The sequence below is a fragment of the Nicotiana attenuata genome, unplaced genomic scaffold (genome assembly GCF_001879085.1).
Source record: "Nicotiana attenuata strain UT unplaced genomic scaffold, NIATTr2, whole genome shotgun sequence".
In the NCBI taxonomy this organism is placed as follows: domain Eukaryota; kingdom Viridiplantae; phylum Streptophyta; class Magnoliopsida; order Solanales; family Solanaceae; genus Nicotiana; species Nicotiana attenuata.
Window position 1 is genome coordinate 128,002 of NW_017671717.1, and position 22,394 is coordinate 150,395.

At 38.6% G+C, this 22,394-nt stretch overlaps 2 protein-coding genes across 2 annotated transcripts; both read left to right on the forward strand.

Moving 5' to 3' along the window:
• The first annotated feature begins 6,572 nt into the window (after nucleotides 1-6,572).
• On the forward strand, nucleotides 6,573-8,670 carry LOC109209838 (lignin-forming anionic peroxidase). Its single transcript, XM_019373183.1, has 4 exons — nucleotides 6,573-6,885; nucleotides 6,989-7,180; nucleotides 7,644-7,809; nucleotides 8,122-8,670. Exons 1-4 carry the CDS (start codon nucleotides 6,664-6,666, stop codon nucleotides 8,508-8,510), a joined length of 969 nt encoding a protein of 322 aa, XP_019228728.1. The 5' UTR covers nucleotides 6,573-6,663; the 3' UTR covers nucleotides 8,511-8,670.
• A 10,519-nt stretch (nucleotides 8,671-19,189) lies between these two features.
• Nucleotides 19,190-22,026, forward strand: LOC109209835 (peroxidase 4-like). The gene is given in 6 exon segments (XM_019373181.1): nucleotides 19,190-19,427; nucleotides 19,602-19,888; nucleotides 19,968-20,150; nucleotides 21,157-21,322; nucleotides 21,637-21,944; nucleotides 21,946-22,026. Coding segments are annotated over 6 exon segments (1,263 nt in total).
• Nucleotides 22,027-22,394: the final 368 nt, after the last annotated feature.

The following is a 22,394-nucleotide window of genomic DNA, read 5'->3' on the forward strand; positions in this document are numbered from 1 at the left end:
CTAGTGGCTCCTCTGTATTAGCTCGTGCGGGTGCTCTAGCTGCACCACGTGGACGTCCTCGGCCTCTACCTCGGCCCCGGCCTCTCGTGGCTCCAGCAAGGGGCACAGGTGTCTGGTCATCTGATCCGGCTATACGTGTCCTCACCAAGTGTGAGAGAATAAAAGATAAAAGTTAAGAATTCCAAAGTCAACAATTTCGCACGACAAGGAATCAAAGAAATGAAATTTTCCTAACAGTTTCATAGCCTCCTGAAGATAAGTACAGATGTCTCCGTACCGATTCGCGAGATTCTACTAAACCTTCTTGTTACTCATAACACCTAAGAACCTAGAGCGCTGCTACCAACTTGTCACGACCCAAATCTTCGTTCGTAAGATATCGTGACGGCACCTAGTCTCTAAGACTAGGTAATCCTAACAGTTGCAGAATAACTAAACAAAAACAGAAATAACGGCTAAACCTTAACAACGACGGATATATATATATAAGCTGGAAAAATTGTCGCTCGGTATGTTCAAGTAAACCAACAACTCCGAGTATAAACATCTCCCAAAGATCCGGTAGTCACAAGTCACAAGCTCTAAGAAATTGTTCTAACTATCTCTATACATCAGTAACTAGGAAAATAAAGGAGAAACGACATAAAAGGATAGAGGGGGACTCCGAGATCTGCGGACGCTGGTAGATATACCTTGAAGTCTCCGTAGCAGCAGCAAGTACTCTCCACTAATAGCGGGGCCGGTAGGAGGTACCTGGGTCTGCACACAAAACATATGCAGAAGAGTAGCATGAGTACACCATAACGGTACCCAGTAAGTGCCAAGCCTAACCTCGGTAGAGTAGTGACGAGGTCAGGTCAGGGCCCTATTGGAAAATAATAATTTAAGGTAGAAGATGTAACAATTTAATAAGAGACTGGAAATTTAGCAAGAAAAAATTACGGAAAGGTAACGGCACAGCACATAGAGATAAACAACAGGAGCACTCCCGAGGTACCGCCTCGTATGCCCAAAAGTAAATACTCAATAGGGGATCTCCCGAGGTACCGCCTCGTAGTCCCAAAAGTAAATATGCAACGAGGATCTCCCAAGGTACCACCTCGTAGTCCCAAAAGTAAATATGCAACATGGGATCTCCCAAGGTACCGCCTCGTAGTCCTAAAAGTAAATATGCAACAAGATATCTTCTGAGAGACCGCCTCGTAGTCCCAAAAGTAAACACACAGTTCGAAACCGATGGAAAACAACAATTAACAGCAAGAATCCTACAGTTTAAGACTAAATACAAAATTAGGGAAGAAGCAGGAATTCAACTAAGCATGCTGCACAGATTTCAAATAGGCATTTAAGACACGTAGACATGCGATATTAGGCTAAACATGATAACTATAAATTCTGGGATAACTCAGCCAAGATATACAGGTTACTATTCAGTAAAAATCGGGTTTTCAACAATTAGCCCGTGTACGCACTCGTCACCTCGTGTACACGGCACTCACATATCACAAATTGTTACAACAGTACCAAATCCTAAGGGGATTCCCCTCTCCCCCCTCCCCCCCCCTCCCACAAGGTTAGGTAAGCCACTTACCTCAAGCCAAGCTCAATCAATCAACAAGAATGCCTTTTCCTCGACTTTCCGACTCCGAATGGCCCAAATATAGCCAAAAGCAAATACATATCATAAATATAACTATAAGAAACTAATCTAATTAATGAAATCTAGACTTTAACAAGAAATTAGAAAATCGCCCCAAAAAGTCGACCCCGGCCCACGTCTCAGAATCGGGTAAAAGTCATAAAATACGAGCACCATTCAATCACGAGTTCACCCATACCAAAATTATTCAAATCGGATACCAAAATCTCACTCAAAACCCAAAATTTGGTTTAAGAACTTTCCAACTTTTTTCCCAAATTTCTCAACCCAAATCTTAAATTAAAAGATGAAATTAATAATAGATTAGTGGAATATAACCAAAAACAAGTCAAGAATCATTATCCATATGTTTGAAAACCCCTCAAATTTTTGCCTCAAGTCGAGCTCTCAAAGTCCCAAAATGAAAATGGGATCAAACCCTCGAAATTTCCTCTTTCTGCCCATCGATTTCGCTTCTACGAGGGATTCACTGCATTCGCGGCTCCGCACTTGCGGAAAAATAATTGCAGGTGTGGACTTCACTTAAGTCCACAGAGTCCGCTTCTGCGAGCAAAGGGTCGCACCTGCGCGCCCTCTTTTGCGCTCCATCTTCCGCCCCTGCGAGTCCGCTTCCGCGGGACTCTAATCGCATCTGCGTTCCCAACTGGGCAGATCCAAATTCACTTCTGCGGCGCGATGGCCGCTTCTATGGTGCCGCACCTGCGGCTCAAAGTGCGCAGGTGCGATTACACCAGGTACATCAATGCTTCAACAAATCCAACACAACTCCAAATGATCTTTTAACCACCCAAAATCAACACGAGGCTCCCGGGACCTCAACCAAACATACCGACAAGTCCTAAAACACGATACGAACTTACTCGAGCCTTCAAATCACATCAAACAACATCACAAACACGAATCGCACCCCAATTCAAGCTTAATGAACTTCAAAACTTCAAACTTCCACAACCGATGCCAAAACCTATCAAATCACGTTCGATTGACCTCAAATTTTGCACACAAGTCATAATTGACATTACAGACCTACTCCAACTTCCGGAATCAGAATCCGACCCTGATATCAAAAAGTCCACTCCCGGTCAAACTTCCCAAAAATCCAACTTTCGCCATTCAAGCCTTATTCAACTACGGACCTCCAAATCATAATCCGGACACGCTCCTAAGTCCAAAATCACCCAACGGAGCTAACAGAACCGACAAAACTCCATTCTGGAGTCGTCTTCACACAATTCCAACTACGGTCAAATTCCTTGAACTTAAGCTTCCATTTTAGGGACTAAGTGTCCCAATTCAGTCCGAAACCAAAACAAATCCTCCAGGCAAGTCACATAAGCATAAAATGATACGGGGGAAGCAGTAAATAGGGAATCGGGGCTAATACTCTCAAAACGACTGGCCGGATCGTTACAACTACATACTATTTGTGGAACTATTAGTCTATTACAGAAACCTGACCAGAATCTATGTCAAGGCAAAGGCATTAAAAAAAAGGAAGAAATCTTTGTAAAAACAGCTTATTAGAAAATTCCAGAAAGCATCTAATTTAATACTCCTATTAGTGAACCCACTGGCAAGATCACTATTGAGAGTTTGAATAATGTGAAATCTTTGAAATAAAATATACTTTGACCATTCGAAAGTTCCCACACCCCCCAAATTGCGATATCAAGAGCGAAAAATAAATATATTAATCTACGAAAGATAGAAAAATAATGGAATATAATCATTTGATTTTCACTTGGTCTAAGATGATTATTTCTGTAGAAAGATCCTTCATAAACTTCTAATTTAATGAAGCATATCCAATTCCAGTATCTTTTGACTATTTCAAAATAGAAATTGTGGACGCATTAGCGCCTAGCTATAATACTAGAAGATAGTATACATTTGTATTTCCTTATCAGTACCAGTAGTCTTATTCTTGTATCTCCTTATTTTTTGCTAGCGTAAATTTGATTGAAACTTGAAAAAAGAGTTTTGAAGTTGTGTTGGAGTTTTGTGAGTGGAAGAAAAAAATTCATCCAAAACTACCCTAAACCAGTTTTTGGGAATTTGGAAATTTTTGAATTTTTTTTCCCAAACATGATCATATTTCATAAACAAACAATATTTTCAAAAAAGTTTTAAAAAAATGAAGGCAAAATCTATGGCCAAACGGGAGCTTAGATTCTATTAGTTCCTTCGGTTTCTTCTATTTTGGTTTCTTATATCTTGTTGTTATTATCACTTCTTTCTCCATGTTTTCTTCGCTATCATATTTTTTTTAAGCTATTATGATTTTGTTTTTCTTGAGCCGATGATCTATCGAAAAGAATCACTTTACTTACTTAAAGAAGGAGTAAGGTCGGCATACATATTAATTAGCCTCTTCAGCTTATGAGATTATACTGAATATATTATTGTTGTTGTATAACTTTGTATTAACTTCGGACCCTTTTGCTATGAAGTGTAATAATAATTCGCTTTTAATTAGTATTAAAATCTTTGATCCATGAAAATAATAAGAAATAAATTTGGAGCTAATGCAGAGATATCCTTGAAGCGCACATGCACCAATGCACGTTCATGCACTTACCAATAGGGGTGTTTATCGGGCGGATTGGACGGATAATTACGTTTAACGGTTTGGCTTAACGGTTTATCGAATTATAAATGTAGTAATCCGCTAGCCATTCAATAAGACAAAGAGCGGATTGGTATCGGATTAACAATTATCGGGCGGCTTATCGGCCAAACCAAATAAAATATTTTTGAACAATCATTCAATCAATACCAAACAGTTTCAAATCAATAACAAATTTTTAATACCATCTAAGATCTAACCAAACGGTAGTTTTGAATTGAAGAGCCTTCAAGACTACTCATATTGTCATACACGTATTAACCGAATTTTTAATACCATCATGACTACTCATAAAGACATACACGTATTAATCATAAAGATTTCGAGTTTTTGACTTCTCAGTTCTCAGTTCAAGAGAGTGACGACTTCTTTGCAGACAACCAAGAATTAGAAAATAAAAATTAGGGATTTAGCTATTTAGGGTTTTGATAGTACTTTATATACATAGAGGTAAAAGTGTAAATATAAAAATTTTTAATGGTTTAACGGTTTACCCGATAAGAAAATTGATTAATCCGCCCCCAAATCGTTAAGCCATTAATTATAAAATCTCAATTCGTTCACCATCCATTATCCCGATAATCCGATACCAATAAGCCAATTAGCTATTGATTCGGTTCAGTTAACGGTTTCGATTCAGTTTTGAACAGTCCTACTTACCATCAAAGACTATGGTCACACGGGTAGGATCTTTCTAACTCTTAACTAGCATGACGAACGTACAATGTTTATTAATTATTTAAGTATGAATCCAGTTATTATTGTATTTTAACTTGAGATTGGTGTATGAACTTATAAACTTCAAAGTCTAATTTGCATCGATTAACATTTGTTCCTTTAATGGTCTTACACGATATGATTTAAATTTCATTCAAGATCCCAAAACGAGTATCGGACATTAAATGGAAAAAAAAAAAGTACATAAACTCGAAGAAAAGATGATTAATAAGCCCAAGATGACGATCACATTGAGAAAAGACTTGTACTTTGCTAGCTGGCAATTGAATACTATTCATAAAGTAGTATTTTGATGCCGTTGACAGTTGACCTTTGATATTTCAAAATTTTATCCTTTGACTTTCCGTTACATCCTAAAACTCGATTAATAATTATAACTACATATAAGATCATTGTAACGAAAGGTACTCGTAAAATAAAAATTAGTTAATTGTACGGAAGCTGCATGTAATTTTCTTTCTTGATCTGAATATCAATTCGTTTATTTTTTAAAATTTTAGTTTATAAACTTAAAAGTAAATAAACTCCGTTTAATTTGAGTTCTGTAAGACAGATCCAAAATTTTTAATTTTCTTTTATCAACGTATGTAGGTATTACATTGATCATACTAAAAGACGGAATCTTTTGCATTTGACTAAAAAGTTTCGTCCCAACAATTTATGTGATGTCGACGATATTTGACTAAGCACGAAGTTTACTAAGGAAAGGAATACTTTAGAAATTTATGGTGTAAAACAAAGTTTACAAATTAATGTGCTATAAATTATCTAATTTAACGAATATCTATGGAGTCTACATCCTATATAGACTATAGAGCGCCCAAACGCTTTTTAGACCAGCTCAATTCTCTTATCGTTGGTCCAATACGCTGGGCTCATCTCACGGAGGGAAAAACAATATAGATAGGTATATTTCTTTTGGGACAGACTAAAAAGGAAAGCTTAAATGCAACTAAACAAGATTTGACTAACATCAAGCTAAGTGGCCATTTTAAGATGTTGGAATACTTATTACGTACCCGCTTGCAAGATCAACATTCCTTGTATTTTTCACTTCAACGTAGCCCACGCCAACTTGCATTCACCTTGATTATAAGTATATATGGAGTTTTTGTCGAAGTTTTCGGGTGCGGGTGACCCCTCAACTAAACATGTGCATCCGCCTCTGCGACAACTAGAATTCTAGATTTCAAAAGAGGGGCGGATTTACCTTGTACGTTACAGGTTCAATATTATTTTTGCTCAAACCTTATATATATATATATATATCCATTAAATTTTTATAAATATTTAACCGTAAACTTAGTTATTGTTGTATATCTAAACTTCAAATCCTGAGTCCGTATCTATTTCTAGAGATTTTCAAACACACACATAGCCAGAGCCAATATTAAAGAACAAGTCAAGAGTATCGATTGATATTTACTATTTCAAATATATTAGTAAGAAAAACTAGCAGTAACGCGGCATAGCAGCTATTAGTGACCAAAACTAGCTTTTCCACTCTTACCATCTATGTATTTCCTTGCCTATAAATTAAGTCCCTTAGGCATTCCCTTTTCCATCATCTTCATTACTACTTAGCCAATTCATCTAAGCCAAGATCATTCTAAATTTCTTAGTAGTATACATTCACTAAATGAATACTCCAACTCAATCTTTGGCAGCTAGGGCTGCTATATTCGCTCTTCTTATGCTTTCATGCATGCAATGCCATGCACAACTTTCCGCGACGTTCTATGACAATACTTGCCCTAATGCACTCAACACGATTCGTACCAGCATCAGGCAAGCAATTTCAAGTGAACGTCGCATGGCTGCTTCACTCATTCGCCTTCACTTTCATGACTGCTTTGTTCAGGTTAGTTGGAAGATTATTGGTAATGTATTTTTATTTTTCATGTATTTTAAAGTCAATTAATTAATGGTTGAAATGGTGTTATATATATTGGTCGTCAATTTAGGGTTGTGATGCTTCGATCTTACTTGATGAGACTCCTTCAATCGAAAGTGAGAAGACTGCGTTGCCAAATCTTGGGTCAGCAAGAGGTTATGGAATAATAGAAGATGCAAAGAGAGAGGTGGAAAAGATTTGTCCAGAGGTGGTTTCATGTGCTGACATCCTAACTGTTGCAGCTCGCGATGCATCAGCTGCTGTAAGTTCATATATTTGTTTCTTAGTGTCTCTCTCTATATATATATATATATTAGACTACAATGAACATAACAAGATACTTCTTCCGTTTCAATTTATGTGAAGCTATTTGACTGGGCAGAAAAAAGAGAAGACTTTTAAACTTGTGGTATAAAATGAGGCACATATATTTTGTGTGGCAGTTTTTATCAACAATGTATAAGTTAAATTAATACCATATATATAGTATTATACTATAACCAATGAATTGGTAATCCTAATGCAAGATTATGCTAAAAATAATGGTCGGTCGGATTTACTGTTTACTTTTCCTATTTTCTAGCCAGTATACATAGATTATACACGGTTATGCTGATATAATATATGGATTATACATATATTATATATCCGTCAGCTATTTTACTTTTAATTTAAGCGGTTAGATGAGCAGCTATTTAAGTAAATAATTCTTCAAAATATATCAGGTGGGAGGTCCATCATGGACAGTGAAACTTGGAAGAAGAGATTCAACAATTGCAAGTAAGACACTTGCTGAAACAGATCTCCCTGGTCCTTTTGATCCTCTTAATAGGCTTATTTCTAGCTTTGCAAGCAAGGGACTTAACACAAGAGATATGGTCGCTTTGTCAGGTAATTAACCAGGATATTAATATTTATAAAAAAAAGGCAGCTCGGTACACTAAGCTCTCGCTATACGCGGGGTTCAAGAAGGACCGTGAACACAAGGCTTTATTGTACGCAACCTTACCCTGCATTTCTGCAAGAGGTTGTTTCTACTCGAATCCGTGACCTCCTGGTCACATGGCAACAACTTTACCAGTTACGCCAAGGCTCCCCTTCGATATTAATATTAATGTTTATCATTTAAAATCCGAACAAAAAATAGTACCTTATAGCTAGGAAAATTGAAGGATATTAATTAATTTTTGCTTTGATTTACAGGGGCTCACACAATAGGCCAAGCACAATGTTTCCTATTTCGTGATCGGATTTATGGCAATGGAACAGACATTGATGCTGGATTTGCAAGTACTAGAAGACGTCAATGTCCTCAAGAGGGAGAGAATGGAAATCTAGCACCTCTTGATTTGGTTACACCAAATCAATTAGATAACAATTATTTCAAGAACCTCATTCAAAAGAAAGGTCTTCTTCAATCAGATCAAGTTCTTTTCAATGGAGGATCGACAGATAATATTGTTTCTGAATACAGTAATAGCCCTCGAGCTTTCTCGTCTGACTTTGCTGCTGCTATGATCAAAATGGGAGATATTAGTCCCCTAACTGGTCAAAATGGGATCATAAGAAAAGTTTGTGGCAGTGTCAACTAGTTCTTATATTTCAGTCTATATGTTTAGTTTTGTACTATTGAAGTGTATTTGTTTTGATGAACTGAAGTGTAATCTCATTCCATTCTATTTGTTTCTTTGATATGTAAAATTGACGTTGTTCTTGCGCAAATAAAAAAGTTTCATGTTACGTTTGGTGTAATGCTTCATTGACTTTTTTATTGTATTTTAAGCTTTACCTTTCTTAAGCATCTATACTTATCGATTTGTATACTTATTTCTCTTAAATAATGGAGTATTCTAAGATTTGAAAATTCAGTCTCAAAATTTGAGACTGATTGTCCATTTATTACTATGTAATAGAATAATACTACTATGTAAAATGCAATATTTAATGAGTAAATGAATGAAGGATGAAATAGGTTCAGGGCTGCTAGCCAATAACACGAGCAAAATGTTCTGGTGATTCTACTCGAGCAGGTGCCTAAGTTCATTACAAATATAATTAAGAAAAATATGATCTGGTGTTAACTGAAATTATATCATGAGACTGCTCATAAGTTATCCATACATTCCAAAAGAAAAATAGGCACTGTAGTAATCTATTCACCTATGCGCTAACTAGTATGATATCTCTGGGGGGAACTACTATTGTTTACCAATAACAGTTGAATTTATACGTGATTTCTAGACAAGTGAATTAATTTCATCCTGAAATAATAAAATAATCGAAGATTTATGCGATACTTAGCCGTAAGATGTAGATGAAACAGCAGAAGCAACAATTCCTGGAACAGGGTTTCCGGGCACAACAACAATGAAATCAAAAAGCAAGAAAATAAGATTGTATTAAGCTTTGTGCAGAATGTAGTGTAAGCTTGCTCGAAAATTCTTGTGCTTTACAATGATAACTGAGTTTACTATTTATATATAGTTATGTCTAGGGAAGGAGATCCTAGGATCGTGCCCTTCTTTAATGTTAATTATGAGGGTCATTGATGAAGATGTAACGATGAGCATAAATGCCAAATTCTCTGTAACGGGTAACCACTCTTACTGCCATGGAATATTCTTTATTAAATGCTACCGGGCACATGGCATTTATCACATCTTTTTTAGCGTTATTCTTTTCGGTGACAAGAAGAACAGTTGCCTTCGGTCTTCGGCCATCCCCCCCCCCCCCCCCCCAATTGGGTTTCACGTGTCCCTTTTCTGGACGGCCATGTGTCATAGCATATGTATACAGATAGTCCCCCTGCTTTCCGGTAACATAACTTTGTGTTATCAGGAAGTTGGTAAAAATACTCTTTTGACGGGAATTACTATAATACCTTCTGAAGGCTTCTAACGGTTGATTAAACGCACGTCTCTCCGCATTTGACGAGCTCTGGGCGTATATGATTTTTCTGCTCATACTCTATCAAATTATAGTAAAGTTTAAGATATCGTCCCACAGAGATTGGAACCACCTAGGCTACAGATTTGTATTGTCTTTGCAACTATTTGAGAGAATCCAATTGATGAAAGGAGTTGTTCTTAAAAATGTAAAATAAAAGCAATTACTATTTTTGTTTTTTTAAATATAAATAAGGTTTGAATACTTTGAGTCAGCAGGATAAAATCGTTATAATAAGATCAAAATTCTATTACTTATTTCTCTGTTTAATTAAATGATTGCTTATTTCTAATTCAACCAAATCACATAAAAGTAACTAATTAATAACACCTCTTTCGATTAGTGTAGTCAATCGATTAACTGTGAAATAAAGACCTTGTTTAAAGAATGACCATTTATTTCTAAGATATCACTCCACATAACAATGATATATAAATAGCATCGCTCGCGCTTAATGTTATTAAGTAATTGACAGTTAGTGGCATTAAAAAATAATTGACTAATAACACCTCTTCGATTAGTTTAGTTAACCAATTTGTAACAGCCCAACCCGCTAGTGATATTGTCCGCTTTGGGCCTAGGCCCTCACGGGTTTAAAATGCGTCACTAGAGTCTAAGGCATGTCTACTTATATACCCAGCATCTCTCCCGTGTTTTGTCGATGTGGGATTTGCCTAGGGTGTCACATACACCTCCTTAGGGACTCAGCGTCCTCGCTGAGATTTGCCCCACCATTGTTCAAGGTCGCACGCGGGGTGGCTCGGATACCATGTTGTCACGATCCAAAATCCATTAAAGGTCGTGATGGCGCCTAACACCGCTGTCAGGCAAGCCAACAATAATTGATTTACTTAATTACTCATTTTAGTGTTTGAAATCAGAATTTGTCATTAATTAAATAATACGAAAATAGAATTTACAGAGTAAATAAAAATGTTTTAACAATTTCAATACTGAACAACCCATAATCACCCCAAAATCCGGTGTCACAAGTGCATGAGCATCAACTAGGAAGTAAAATAAAATACAGCATCTGTCAGGAATACAAATTGGACAGGGAAAAAATAAATACTCTGAAGGAAACTCTGCTAGTTGCGGGTCATAATATGGGATGCAGCTCACCTAAGTCTCCGCATTTAAACATGTCTCTGCTCTTACAAGGCCACTACACATTTATGTACCTGCACAAAAATATACAGCAAGTGTAGTATGAGTACGTAAATCAACGCGTACCCAGTTAGTATCTAGTCTAACCTCGAAGAAGTAGTGACGAAGGGTCGACTCCGACACTTACTATGGGCTAACAATAAAATGCCGATATTATATTTAAGCATGGAATACATAACATAGCTGAAAATTCAATAACCGGAAATATTCAACAATTCTTTTACTAATTGAAATTCCCAAATTCATTTTTCACATTTAACAATTTATATCTCAAGCCAATAAAGCAATGTCAATTATTATTAGTTCCAAAGAGTTATCACGCGCAAGTCATGCCGAGGTTGTACGATCCGATCCAATATATAAATGTAAATTTTGCACTGCCGAGGGTCGAACGGCACGAACCAACATATAAATATAAACAGTGCACTGCCGAGGGTCGAACGACACGAACCATAGATGCATCTATTTAACCTGCCGAGGCGATCAGCCCGCTCCCATGAGAGTAGTGGAAATTTATCCCGCTCGCGGAATATATTTGCGACGCGGTTGAAGATAGATTTATCAAATTATTATAATATTCCTTAATTCTTTTCAAAAATACAAAATTCAAATGAGAACTTTCAAGTCTCGAAATCCTCAATTTCAACTCTTTTCAAGGCATTTAATAAGCATACTCGATCTCAATTCTTTTCAAGGCAAATAATAAATATAATCAAATAACGGTATCAACAAGTCATGGTGTAAACCTAAAACTACCCGAACATAGGCATAATTAGTAGCTACGTATGGATTCTCGGCACCTCTTGCGTATGTATCCCCCACAAATAGAAGCACATATTAATTCAATTCACCTATGGGGTTAATTCCCTCTTACAAGGTTAGAAAAGAGACTTACCTCGCTCCGAAGTTCTATAGCCGGCTCCCAAGCCTTTCAAACAACTCAAACCGATGCCCAACGCTCCAAAACTAGTCAATAAATGTGCAAATCCATAGATATATACTCTAATACTCATTATAATCCAATTTATAACAATTTCCAACAAAGTTCGAAAAGTCGATAAAAATCACCCTGGGGCCCACGTGCCCAAATTCCAAAAAATTTTGAATATAAACTTTACCCATAATCCCACGAACTCAAATATATAATTTATTCCCAATTCCATGCTAAAATTCATGGTCAAAATCCAAAAATACCAATTTCTAGGTTTTCTATCAAAAGTCCCAATTTCTAAAAAAATTCCATGAATTTCCATGTTAAATTCCATATATAATCCAAGCATTTAACTTGCAATAGGTGGGAATCACTTACCTCATAATAGATGATGAAATCTACTCTTTCAAAGCTCCAAAAATTGCCCAACCAAAATGAAATATGAAGGAAAATGGCCAAATCCCGTCTTTAAAATGACACTGCCCAGCACTGCCCTTTTTCGCGAACGCGGCAATCCCCTCGCGTTTGCGAAGCTCAGCATGCCCAGGCCCAGAAAACCTTCATCGTGTTTGCATTCCTCACGACGCGTTAGCGAAGACTTCCACCCTCACCGCTTCGCGTTCGCATACCCAGCCCCCTTTCGCGTAGGCCAAACGACCTCAGGTCCATTCCTCACTTCCTTCTACGCGTTCGCGACTGCCCACTCGCGTTCGCATAGGTCCCTCAATTTATTCACCACGTTCGCATCTCTCCCATCGCGTTTGCGAAGACCAAATCTCAGCAGCCCCAAAATTCATCTTCGCGAATGCGGTACTTCTTTCGCGTTCGCGAAGAAGGAAACCAGACACTAGCAACATCAGTTCCAAAACAGCGCCTGTCTTCGGAGGTGAGCAACATGAGGATCCTCAAGACTTCATTGATAGGTGTAGAGACAGACTACACAACATAAGTATATTGGAGTCCCACGGGGTGGATTTCACTACCTTTCAGCTGGAGGGCAGGGCCTGTAGATGGTGGAAGTCTTATCTTCTTGGTAAACCAGCAGGTTCTCCTCCCATGACTTGGGACCAGTTTACACAGTTTTTCTTGGATAGGTATATCCCACCCTCCCGGAGGGAAGAGTTGCGGTGCTAGTTTGAGCAGCTCCAGCAGGGTCAGATGTCACTGAACGATTATGAGGCGAGATTCTCTGAGTTGTCTCTCCATGCACTTATGATACTTCCTACTAACGCAGAGACAGTGCAATGGTTTGTTGCGGGGTTGCACTCCGGTATTTAGGATAGTATGTCCCGAGAAGGTTCTCTTGAAAGTCTCGCCGATGAAGGAGATCATGAGATTCGGGAAGAAGGGCAAGTTTAGCCCAAGGTTTATAGGCCCATTTGAGGGGTTGAGACGAGTTGGGGAGGTTGCTTATGAGCTTGCTTTACCTCCCAGCCTATTGGGAGTTCATCTGGTTTTTCATGTGTCTACGCTCCATAGGTATCATGCCGGCTTGTCACACGTGTTAGACTTCAGAACTATCCAGTTAGATGAGAGCCTGGGTATGAGGAGGAGCCAGTTTCTATTGTTGCTAAACAGGTTCGCCAGTTGAGATCCAAGAGGATTTTCTCCGTAAAGGTTCAGTGGATAGGCCAACCAGTTGAGGAGGAGACCTGGGAGTCCGAGGAGGACATGCAGAGCAGATATCCATACTTATTCAGCACTCTAGGTATGATTCTAAACCCGTTCGAGGACGAACATTTATTTAAGAGGTGGAGAATGTAACGATCCGATCGGTTGTTTTTCTTTATAGAACCCCGTTCCCCTAAATAACACATCACGTACGTGCTTTTACTGTTTTATGACTTACGGGGATGGTTAGTTCGGGATTTGGACGGGTTCGGGTTGAAATCGGAACACTTGGTTCCTTAAGGTTGGCTAAAAAGGCCAAGTTTGACTTCGGTCAATATTTTGAGCAAACGACCTCGAAATTAGGATTTGGTGGTTCCAATAGGTTTGTATGATGATTGCGGACTTGGCCGTATGTTTGGATCGGGTTTTGGATGACCCGGGAGCGTTTTGGCACCTAATAGTGAAAATTGGTTCTTTGAAGGTTTCTAAGTTCTTTAAATTTAGTTTGGAGTAGGTTTTGGTGATATCGAGATACGAATGGAATTCTAAGACAGGGAATAGCTTTGTAATGTCATTTAAGACTTGCACGCAAAATTTGGCATCATTCTGAGTTGTCTAAGTATGATTCGGCGCGTTCGGAGCAATTTGGAAACTTGAAGTTTATATTTTGATTCAATTTGGTTTTGGGGTGTAATTCTTGGTTTTATTGTTGTTTTACGCATTTCGAGAGTTTGAGAAAGTCCGTATTATATTTATAGACTTGTTGGATGGGGTCCCGAGGAGCTCGGGTGCATCTCGGACCGTCCAGAGTTGTGTTGAAACACACCAGATTTTCTGCTTCTAGTTTCCTTCTTCGCAAACGCGGTCATACCTCCGAATTTGCGATGAAGGATTTGAGGTACTGTGGGCTGGGGGCTTTTTCCCTTCGCATTAGCGTGATATGGACCGCGTTCGTGGAGGTCTGGGTCCTCCATCCTTCGCGTTCGCGTGACCTGGTCCGCGTTCGTGTAGAGGAGGCTGAGCTGGGTGGCCGCTGATCATTCTTCGCGTTCGCGAAGACGCCCTCGCGTTCGCGTAGGGTAGGCCAAGCGAGCCTCTGCGTTCGCGAGGCTCCTGTCGCATTCACGAAGGGTAAAATTTCCCAAGCCTAGGCCGTTGCCTTCACGAACACGAGGCCTTTTCCGCGTTCGCGAAAAAGGGGGAAGCTGGGCAGAGAGTTTTAAAAATCGGGACTTGGCCATTTTTGGGTTCATTTATGAACACTTGGGCGATTTTAAAACTTCAAAAAGTGGGATTTCAACCTAGCTATTGAGGGTAGGTAATTTCTACGTAATGTGATTTTAATATATAGATTATGGATAGATTTTAACATGTAAATTTGTGGAATTTATGGGTTAGATGGAAAACCTAGGTTTTTGATAAAAATGAGATTTAACCACAAAATTGGTTATGGAATTTAGTGAAAATCATATATTTGAGTTCATGAGGTTATGGGTAACAACTTTCTTTAAAAATTTCCGAAATCCTAGCATGTGGGCCCGGGGGTGAATTTTAGGAATCTTGCATTTAGGGTTGAGTAATCACTACAATTGTTGGAATATGAACTTTTGAACGTATATTGATCAATTTATATACCATTTGATTAGTTTTGGATTGTTCGGCAACGAATTGAGGTTTTGAGCACAACTTGGGACCAGAGAGTAGGCCTTGAGATGAGGTAAGTCTCTTTTCTAACCTTGTAAGAGGGAATTTACCCCATAGGTGAACTATGTGGGGGGATACGTACGCACGAGGTGACGAAAATGCGTACGTAGCTATTATTCATTCTTATGTCCGGGTAGCTTTAGGTTTACACCATGCTTTGTTGCACCGTTATAGACAACAGAGTATGTTGGCCACACTTGCAGAGGTTTATCGTTCCCCCGCAGAAGATCTTGGGGGAATAGAGATTCATCATATGAGCTAAGGTTAGCTCTTCTCCAGTCTCCTGGTACAAACGCCGATGGCAAGCAGCCGTCCTCCACACAGAAGGAGTTACTTGTGCCAAACACACTTGGTAGCAGAGGCAAAACTTCGCAATCACGGAGTCAAGCTCCCCGCTCAAAGAGAACACACCCAAAGTAAAGAGACACGTGTAAAAATATGTAAAACCCTCCTTGGATAGGGTCACTCGCTCCGATAGATCAGAAGCAATAATATCCAAATCATGGCAGCAATCTTCCTTCACAACAGGAATGCTAGAAGGACGGATGGAAGAAGGGTACCTGCTGACGGCCCATGTACGAGAGTTAGCAATAGGAAATTTCTCTTCAAAGTATTTTGTGGTAATAAGACTTCTAGGGATGATGAAGCCCACCGTTGGAGGAGCAGAGTCCCCGGCCTTGTTCTTGTTCTTTGAAGAACTGGTGCGCTTTGAGGAAGAAGCCATTGTATGGAAGAAGGGGAAGGTTTTTTGTTTGAAGAGAGTTAAAGAAAAGATGGAGAACAAAGATGCAAGTCAGATGAGGGAAGGTTGGAAAATTATGAAGTACAAGGGAGAAGGATGATGTGTATAAGTAAAAGTTTTGGCAACTAAATTCATGGTCATGATTGCCTCGATAATCAGCAAAAGCAATGCTGAATCGTGGGATGACGCGTGTTCGGGTCATTTGATAAGTATAAATTGCGTATGTTTTAAGTATATATAATATTAAATAAATAAATATTTATTTCTAAATATATTACTTTTTGTTCAATATTTGTGTAAATATAATAAATACTGCAGGGAAAGAAAAAGAACAGAAAGAAGAACACAAAGGCAAAGAAAGAGAGCCAAGGATGACATCCGTGGGAAGAAACAGCTGGAGAAAATCGAGCAACTCAGACCAAGGATGACGTCCCAGATCACGTCCCAGGCCAAGGATGACATCCTTGGGAATATTTGCTTGTGCTTGTCCCTATAAAAAGAGCGTAACTTCAATTGAAAAGAGAACCATTCTTGTGCAGAGAACACCAACTTTAATTAGCTTTGTTTTAGTTTTAAAAGTTATTTCTCTTATTGTAGGAATAGTAGTTTTCTATTTTTATCTTTTCTCCATAATGGAGTAATTTTCTTTGGTTGGGATAGTAAATGAAGCTATAAAAATGTTATAATAATTATCTTAATTTTATTATCTTCTTATGTTGAGATTTTCTCTTTATCTTCATTATACACTAAGGTATTTGATATTGATTATTTCTATTATTTGATATAATTATATCACTGTCACGACCCAAGTTTCCCCCTCCGTGAACCCTCGTGACGGTACCTAGTCTCTACGACTAGGTAAGCCTAATATTGCAGAACTAAAATAAAAACACAAAGATAACAGCTAAACGAATATAGTTAATAAGCAAAAACAATGCCGCTTGGCATATACAATAATCACTTTTTCCAAAACTCGGAATGTCGAAATGTCACAAGCTTCTAAGATGTCCTAACTGTCCTATACATTATTTCTACGGAAAAGAAGAAAATGAACATAGGGGATAGAAGGGTATTTCAAGGTCTGCGTACGCGACAGATGTACCTTGAAGTCTCTTGAAGCAGCAACTGCACAGCTAGACTCGAGGCTGATAGCTAGTACCTATATCTGCACACGGAAAATATGTGCAGGAAAGGGCATGAGTACACCACAGCGGTACCCAGTAAGTCCCAAGCCTAACCTCGGTCAAGTAGTGACGAGATCAGGTCAGGGCCCTACTAGTATAAATATAATAAAAGTTTATTGATTCAGAAAAAGCTAATCGAAAGAGGCTTTTTCTTACTTGGTGCACTCAACTAAGATAATTCTTGTTTGAAGCCATTACTTTAATTGGTTAACTACACTAATAGAAAGAGGTGTTATTAGTCAATTATTGTTTAATACCACTAACTGTCAACAAATTAATAACTGTCACGATCCAATTCTATTATAGGCCGTGGTGGCTCCCGACACCGTTGCTAGACAAGCCAACACTGAACAATCTAGTGGTTTCCCGTTTTTAATAAGTTTGCTAAGTAAATAACTTTCCTCAATATAAAATATTTAGGAAATGACAGATGTAAAATAATAAAACGAAAGCAACTAAGTGCAATCATAATCATAGAAATGAGCCCAAAATCATAAGTTTACTAATGTGTGCTAAGACCTGGTATCACAAGTATATGATCATTCTAGTAGATTATACAAAAGAATACTAGTCTACTATCTGAAGTGAAATAGATAGAAAAATATAAGCAAAAGAAAAACTCCAGCAGCCGTAGAACGGCTCGGAATGAAGCTCACTGTGAAGTCTCGAAGTGGTAATCAAGAGTGTGCGCCAGATTGATATCCAGATGCATCTGCCTCAGATCATGCGCATTTAAGTGCAGAAGTGTAGCGTGAGTACATAAACAACAAGTATCCAGTAAATATCTAGTCTAACCTCGAAGAAGTAGTAACGAGGGGTCGACTCCGACACTTACTAAGGGGAAACAATATAATAATATGTAATTCTAATTAAACTTGATAGATAGAAATGAAAATAAAATTCAAAGTAAGAAATAAATGAATGATACTTTCACCATTATTAAGAACCGAATCATTTCCCTCATTTAAAGCAAGTAATTTCTCAAGCCAATGAATTAATATCAAATATAAAGGGACTTTCAATTTTATTATCACACACGAATTATGCCGAGGACGTACGATGCGATCTAAATATACATAACTGTGTGCACTGTCGAGGGTCGAATGGAACGAACCATAGATGCATCTATTAACCTGCTGAGGCGAACGGCCCGCTCCCATGAGAGTAGTGGAAAAGTTACCCTGCTCGCGGAAAGTACTTGCGATGCGGTTAAATATAAGTTTCTCAAGTTACCATAATATCCCTCAATTCGTTCCAAAATAAAGAAAATTCAACTTGAAACTTTTAAAATCTTCAGATCCTCAACTTAGGCCCATTCAAAACAATTAGCAAATATAATTAAAGCATGGATGATGACAACGATCGTGGGTGGATGAAACGGTTCATTGCAGTTGCCGCTAACGACATCATTCCGGCAATGGCTTCATCTTTTTCGGCCGTATGGAACCGCACTCGTAAGCTCTTTGTTTAATATTTCCTTTTACAAAATATTCTTCTATAGCCGTATTGATCCTCCATCCTTCGCATGTTTCAGCAACTCGATGGATCCCCCCGGTGGTTGAAGGTTTGGAGCGGTAGGTTCAGAAGATCTTGGATATTACGACGCTCGAAACTCGCTTGTAGAAAGAACTCGCCCCTAAATACGGGTGGAAGGCCAAAAATTATGGTAATTCAAAGTCACCATGTTTCAATTTTTCATGTGAATAAGTTTATTGATCCTTTATAACTTGTCTATGAAATTAGGTCTACCCGTAGGCTCTGTTGCTGTCCCCGAGGAGAACGTCCTGGCTGATCCTGCAGATACAGCGAGGCTGCTTCAGGAGGTGCTTACTCGAACAGCTGTCTCCAGGCCTGCTTTGGGCATAAATGTTTCTTTACGGAGTCCCCGGCCGGAGGACAAACAACCAAAAAGAAGACTATCCTCCCACGGCCGTGGAAAAGAATAAAAGGGCGAAGATTGATGCCCCCGAGATATCTTCGGTAACGATGGTGACCGGCCCTCCTTCCGGGCCGGTCGTAGACACCGTGATGATTGATAATGATGAAAAATCTAGTGATGAGGGAGCTTCTCTATATAGAAGACGACGATCATCATCATCTCAACAGGATGCTCGACCTATTAAGACAGTTACACGAATCGAGGACGATGCCTCGGCGCTTTGGGGAGAGTTTGATTTGGTAGATACTGCCAACTCCCATTTTCGGGCCCCAATTGTTTTTTCTGGTACTGCGGGGCTGAGTACCGGGTCCCTGCCATCTTTGGTTGGCTAGCACCCAACAACGCGCACTGCATTTGATGCAGCTACTTCACACCTTTCAACTCCATCAGTTTCATCTCCATCTTCACCAACACCAGCAACTTCTACATAACTTCCATCTTCATCCACTCTTCCACCAGCAACTGCTACATCATCTCCACCGGTCGCACCTGACCACGAAGAAGGTGTTCCTATTCCCCAGTACCCAGTTCATGGGAATTTGGGGCAAAATTATGTTGCCCCTTCTGAAGATCCACAAAGGAGGAGGAATGTTACTCTTTCGGTCTCTACTGGATGCAACTTGCTATCCCGACCGGTGGAGCTTGCTAATTATATGAAACCTTTGGCTTCACTGAAAGATTGGGAAAAGATTCAGGCACTCTCGGGAGAGTGTTTGTTGAATAATGCCATACACAATGCCGCAGTGGTACGTTCCTTTTTTCCTTTATTATTTCTTCTATTTTCGGTATGAACATATCCTGGATTTTACCCTTCTTGCTTTGTAGGCTAACTTTCTTGCTTCCGAGGGCCTTCAGAGGTTGATTCGTAAGAAGGAGGAACTTACTTCCGTGTGGGTTAAGCTTTTGGTTGAACGGGACCAAGCCGTTATTCGCCTCTCGGAATTGGAAACCAGAGCAGCTGAGGCTGTCGTATTGGAGACTCGTTTGCAGCAAAGCGAGCAAGAAGTGGTAACCCTTAGCAAGAAGGCATCTCTTCTTCCTAGTTCCGGAGATACTGCAGTTTAGCTTTTTTTTTTTCTTTTTCCAATTCTTGTACCTGTGCTGTTTTGGCATGTTTTTGTAAATAAAGACATCTTTTGTTAAAGTATTGTTTGAGTCTTCCTTTCATTTGAATACCCATGCAAGTCTTTAATCTTTGCATTTTCTTCCTTTTGCTTAAGAATTTTGCGCAAGTTTTTCTGTTTGTGTCTTATTATGTGAAGTCTTGGATCTATTCTTCCCAAAATCATTTTGGTTCTAGACATCAACCCTTTTACGTGAGGGCTTCTATAAATATTTGCGAAAGTTTACTTTTCGCGTCCTTTTGTATTCGGCTTCGGGTGTATTTTTTCTCAAAAGGCATTTTGATTACGGGCATAAATTCTTCTGAAACCAACGTTTTAACGTGAGGGTTTTTATAAGAGAGGACACTCTTATGTTTACGGTGCTCTTGAAGAGGACGTCTCCTGTTCATTACAGCACTAGCATTTGAGGTACTTGTTTAACTTTCAAATGACAAAGTTAATTCATCGTTCAGACAAGAAACAAGATAAAAACATAATAATTTCATTTCATTTTATTCCTTCTATTTCAAAAGTACATAAGCATTTGCTATGCTGAAAAGAAATTACCATTACTTGTGGCTAACTTGTACAACTTGTTTCTACGGGGCTGGTCGCACAGTCCTCGGTCCGATGCAAATATGTTTCCGGTTTTTTGTTTCCCGGTCGATGTGGTAGTCATTGTTGTCGTATTCCCCCCCCCAGTGTTCGAATGCGAAGAGTGCCGATATAATGGTCGGTTGGATTTACTGTTTACTTTCCTATTTTCTAGCCAGCATACATAGATTATACACGGTTATGCTGATATAATATATGGATTATACATATATTATATATCCGTCAACTATTTTACTTTTAATTTAAGCGGTTAGATGAGTAGCTATTTGAGTTAATAATTCTTCAAAATATATCAGGTGGGAGGTCCATCATGGACAGTGAAACTTGGAAGAAGAGATTCAACAATTGCAAGTAAGACACTTGCTGAAACAGATCTCCCCGGTCCTTTTGATCCTCTTAATAGGCTTATTTCTAGCTTTGCAAGCAAGGGACTTAGCACAAGAGATATGGTCGCTTTGTCAGGTAATTAACCAGGATGCTAACATTTATAATTATAATTTAGAATTGGAACAGGAGTCTTGGCGTAACTGCTAAAGTTGCCGCCATGTGACTAGGAGGTTACGGATTCGAGCCATAGAAACAACCTCTTGTAGAAATGCAGTGTAAGGCTGTATCCTGTATAGACCCTTGTAGTCCGATCTTTCCCGGACCCGCGCATAGCGGAAGCATAGTACACTTGGCTGTCCTTTTATTATCATTTAGAATCCGAACAAAAAAATAGAACTTTATTATAAGAATATTGAAGGATATTAGTTAATTTTTGCTTTGATTCCCAGGGGCTCACACAATAGGCCAAGCACAATGTTTCCTATTTCGTGATCGGATTTATGGCAATGGAACAGACATTGATGCTGGATTTGCAAGTACTAGAAGACGTCAATGTCCTCAAGAAGGAGAGAATGGAAATCTAGCACCTCTTGATTTTGTTACACCAAATCAATTTGATAACAACTACTTTAAAAATCTCATTCAAAAGAAAGGTCTTCTTCAATCACATCAAGTTCTTTTCAATGGAGGATCGACAGACAATATTGTTTCTGAATATAGTAACAGTGCTCGAGCTTTCTCGTCTGACTTTGCTGCTTGCCATGATCAAAATGGGAGATATTAGTCCCCTAACTGGTCAAAATGGGATCATAAGAAAAGTTTGTGGCAGTGTCAATTAGTTCTTAAAATTCACTCTCTATGTTTGGTTTTGTATTGTGAAAGTATATTTGTTTTGATGAACTGAAGTGTAATCTCATTCATTCTATTTGTTTCTTTGATATGTAAGATTAACGACGTTGTTTGTATGCAAATAATAAAAAAAATTGTGTTACGTTTGGTGTAATGCTTCATTGACTTTTTTTGCAAAGCTTTACCTTTCTTAAGCATCTATACTTATCGTTTTGTATACTTATTTCTCTTAAATAATGAAGTAGTCTAAGATTTGAAAATTCAGCCTCAAAATTTGAGACTGATTTTCCATTTATTACTATGTAATAGAATAATACTACTATGTAAAATGAAATATTTGACGAGTAAATGAATTAAT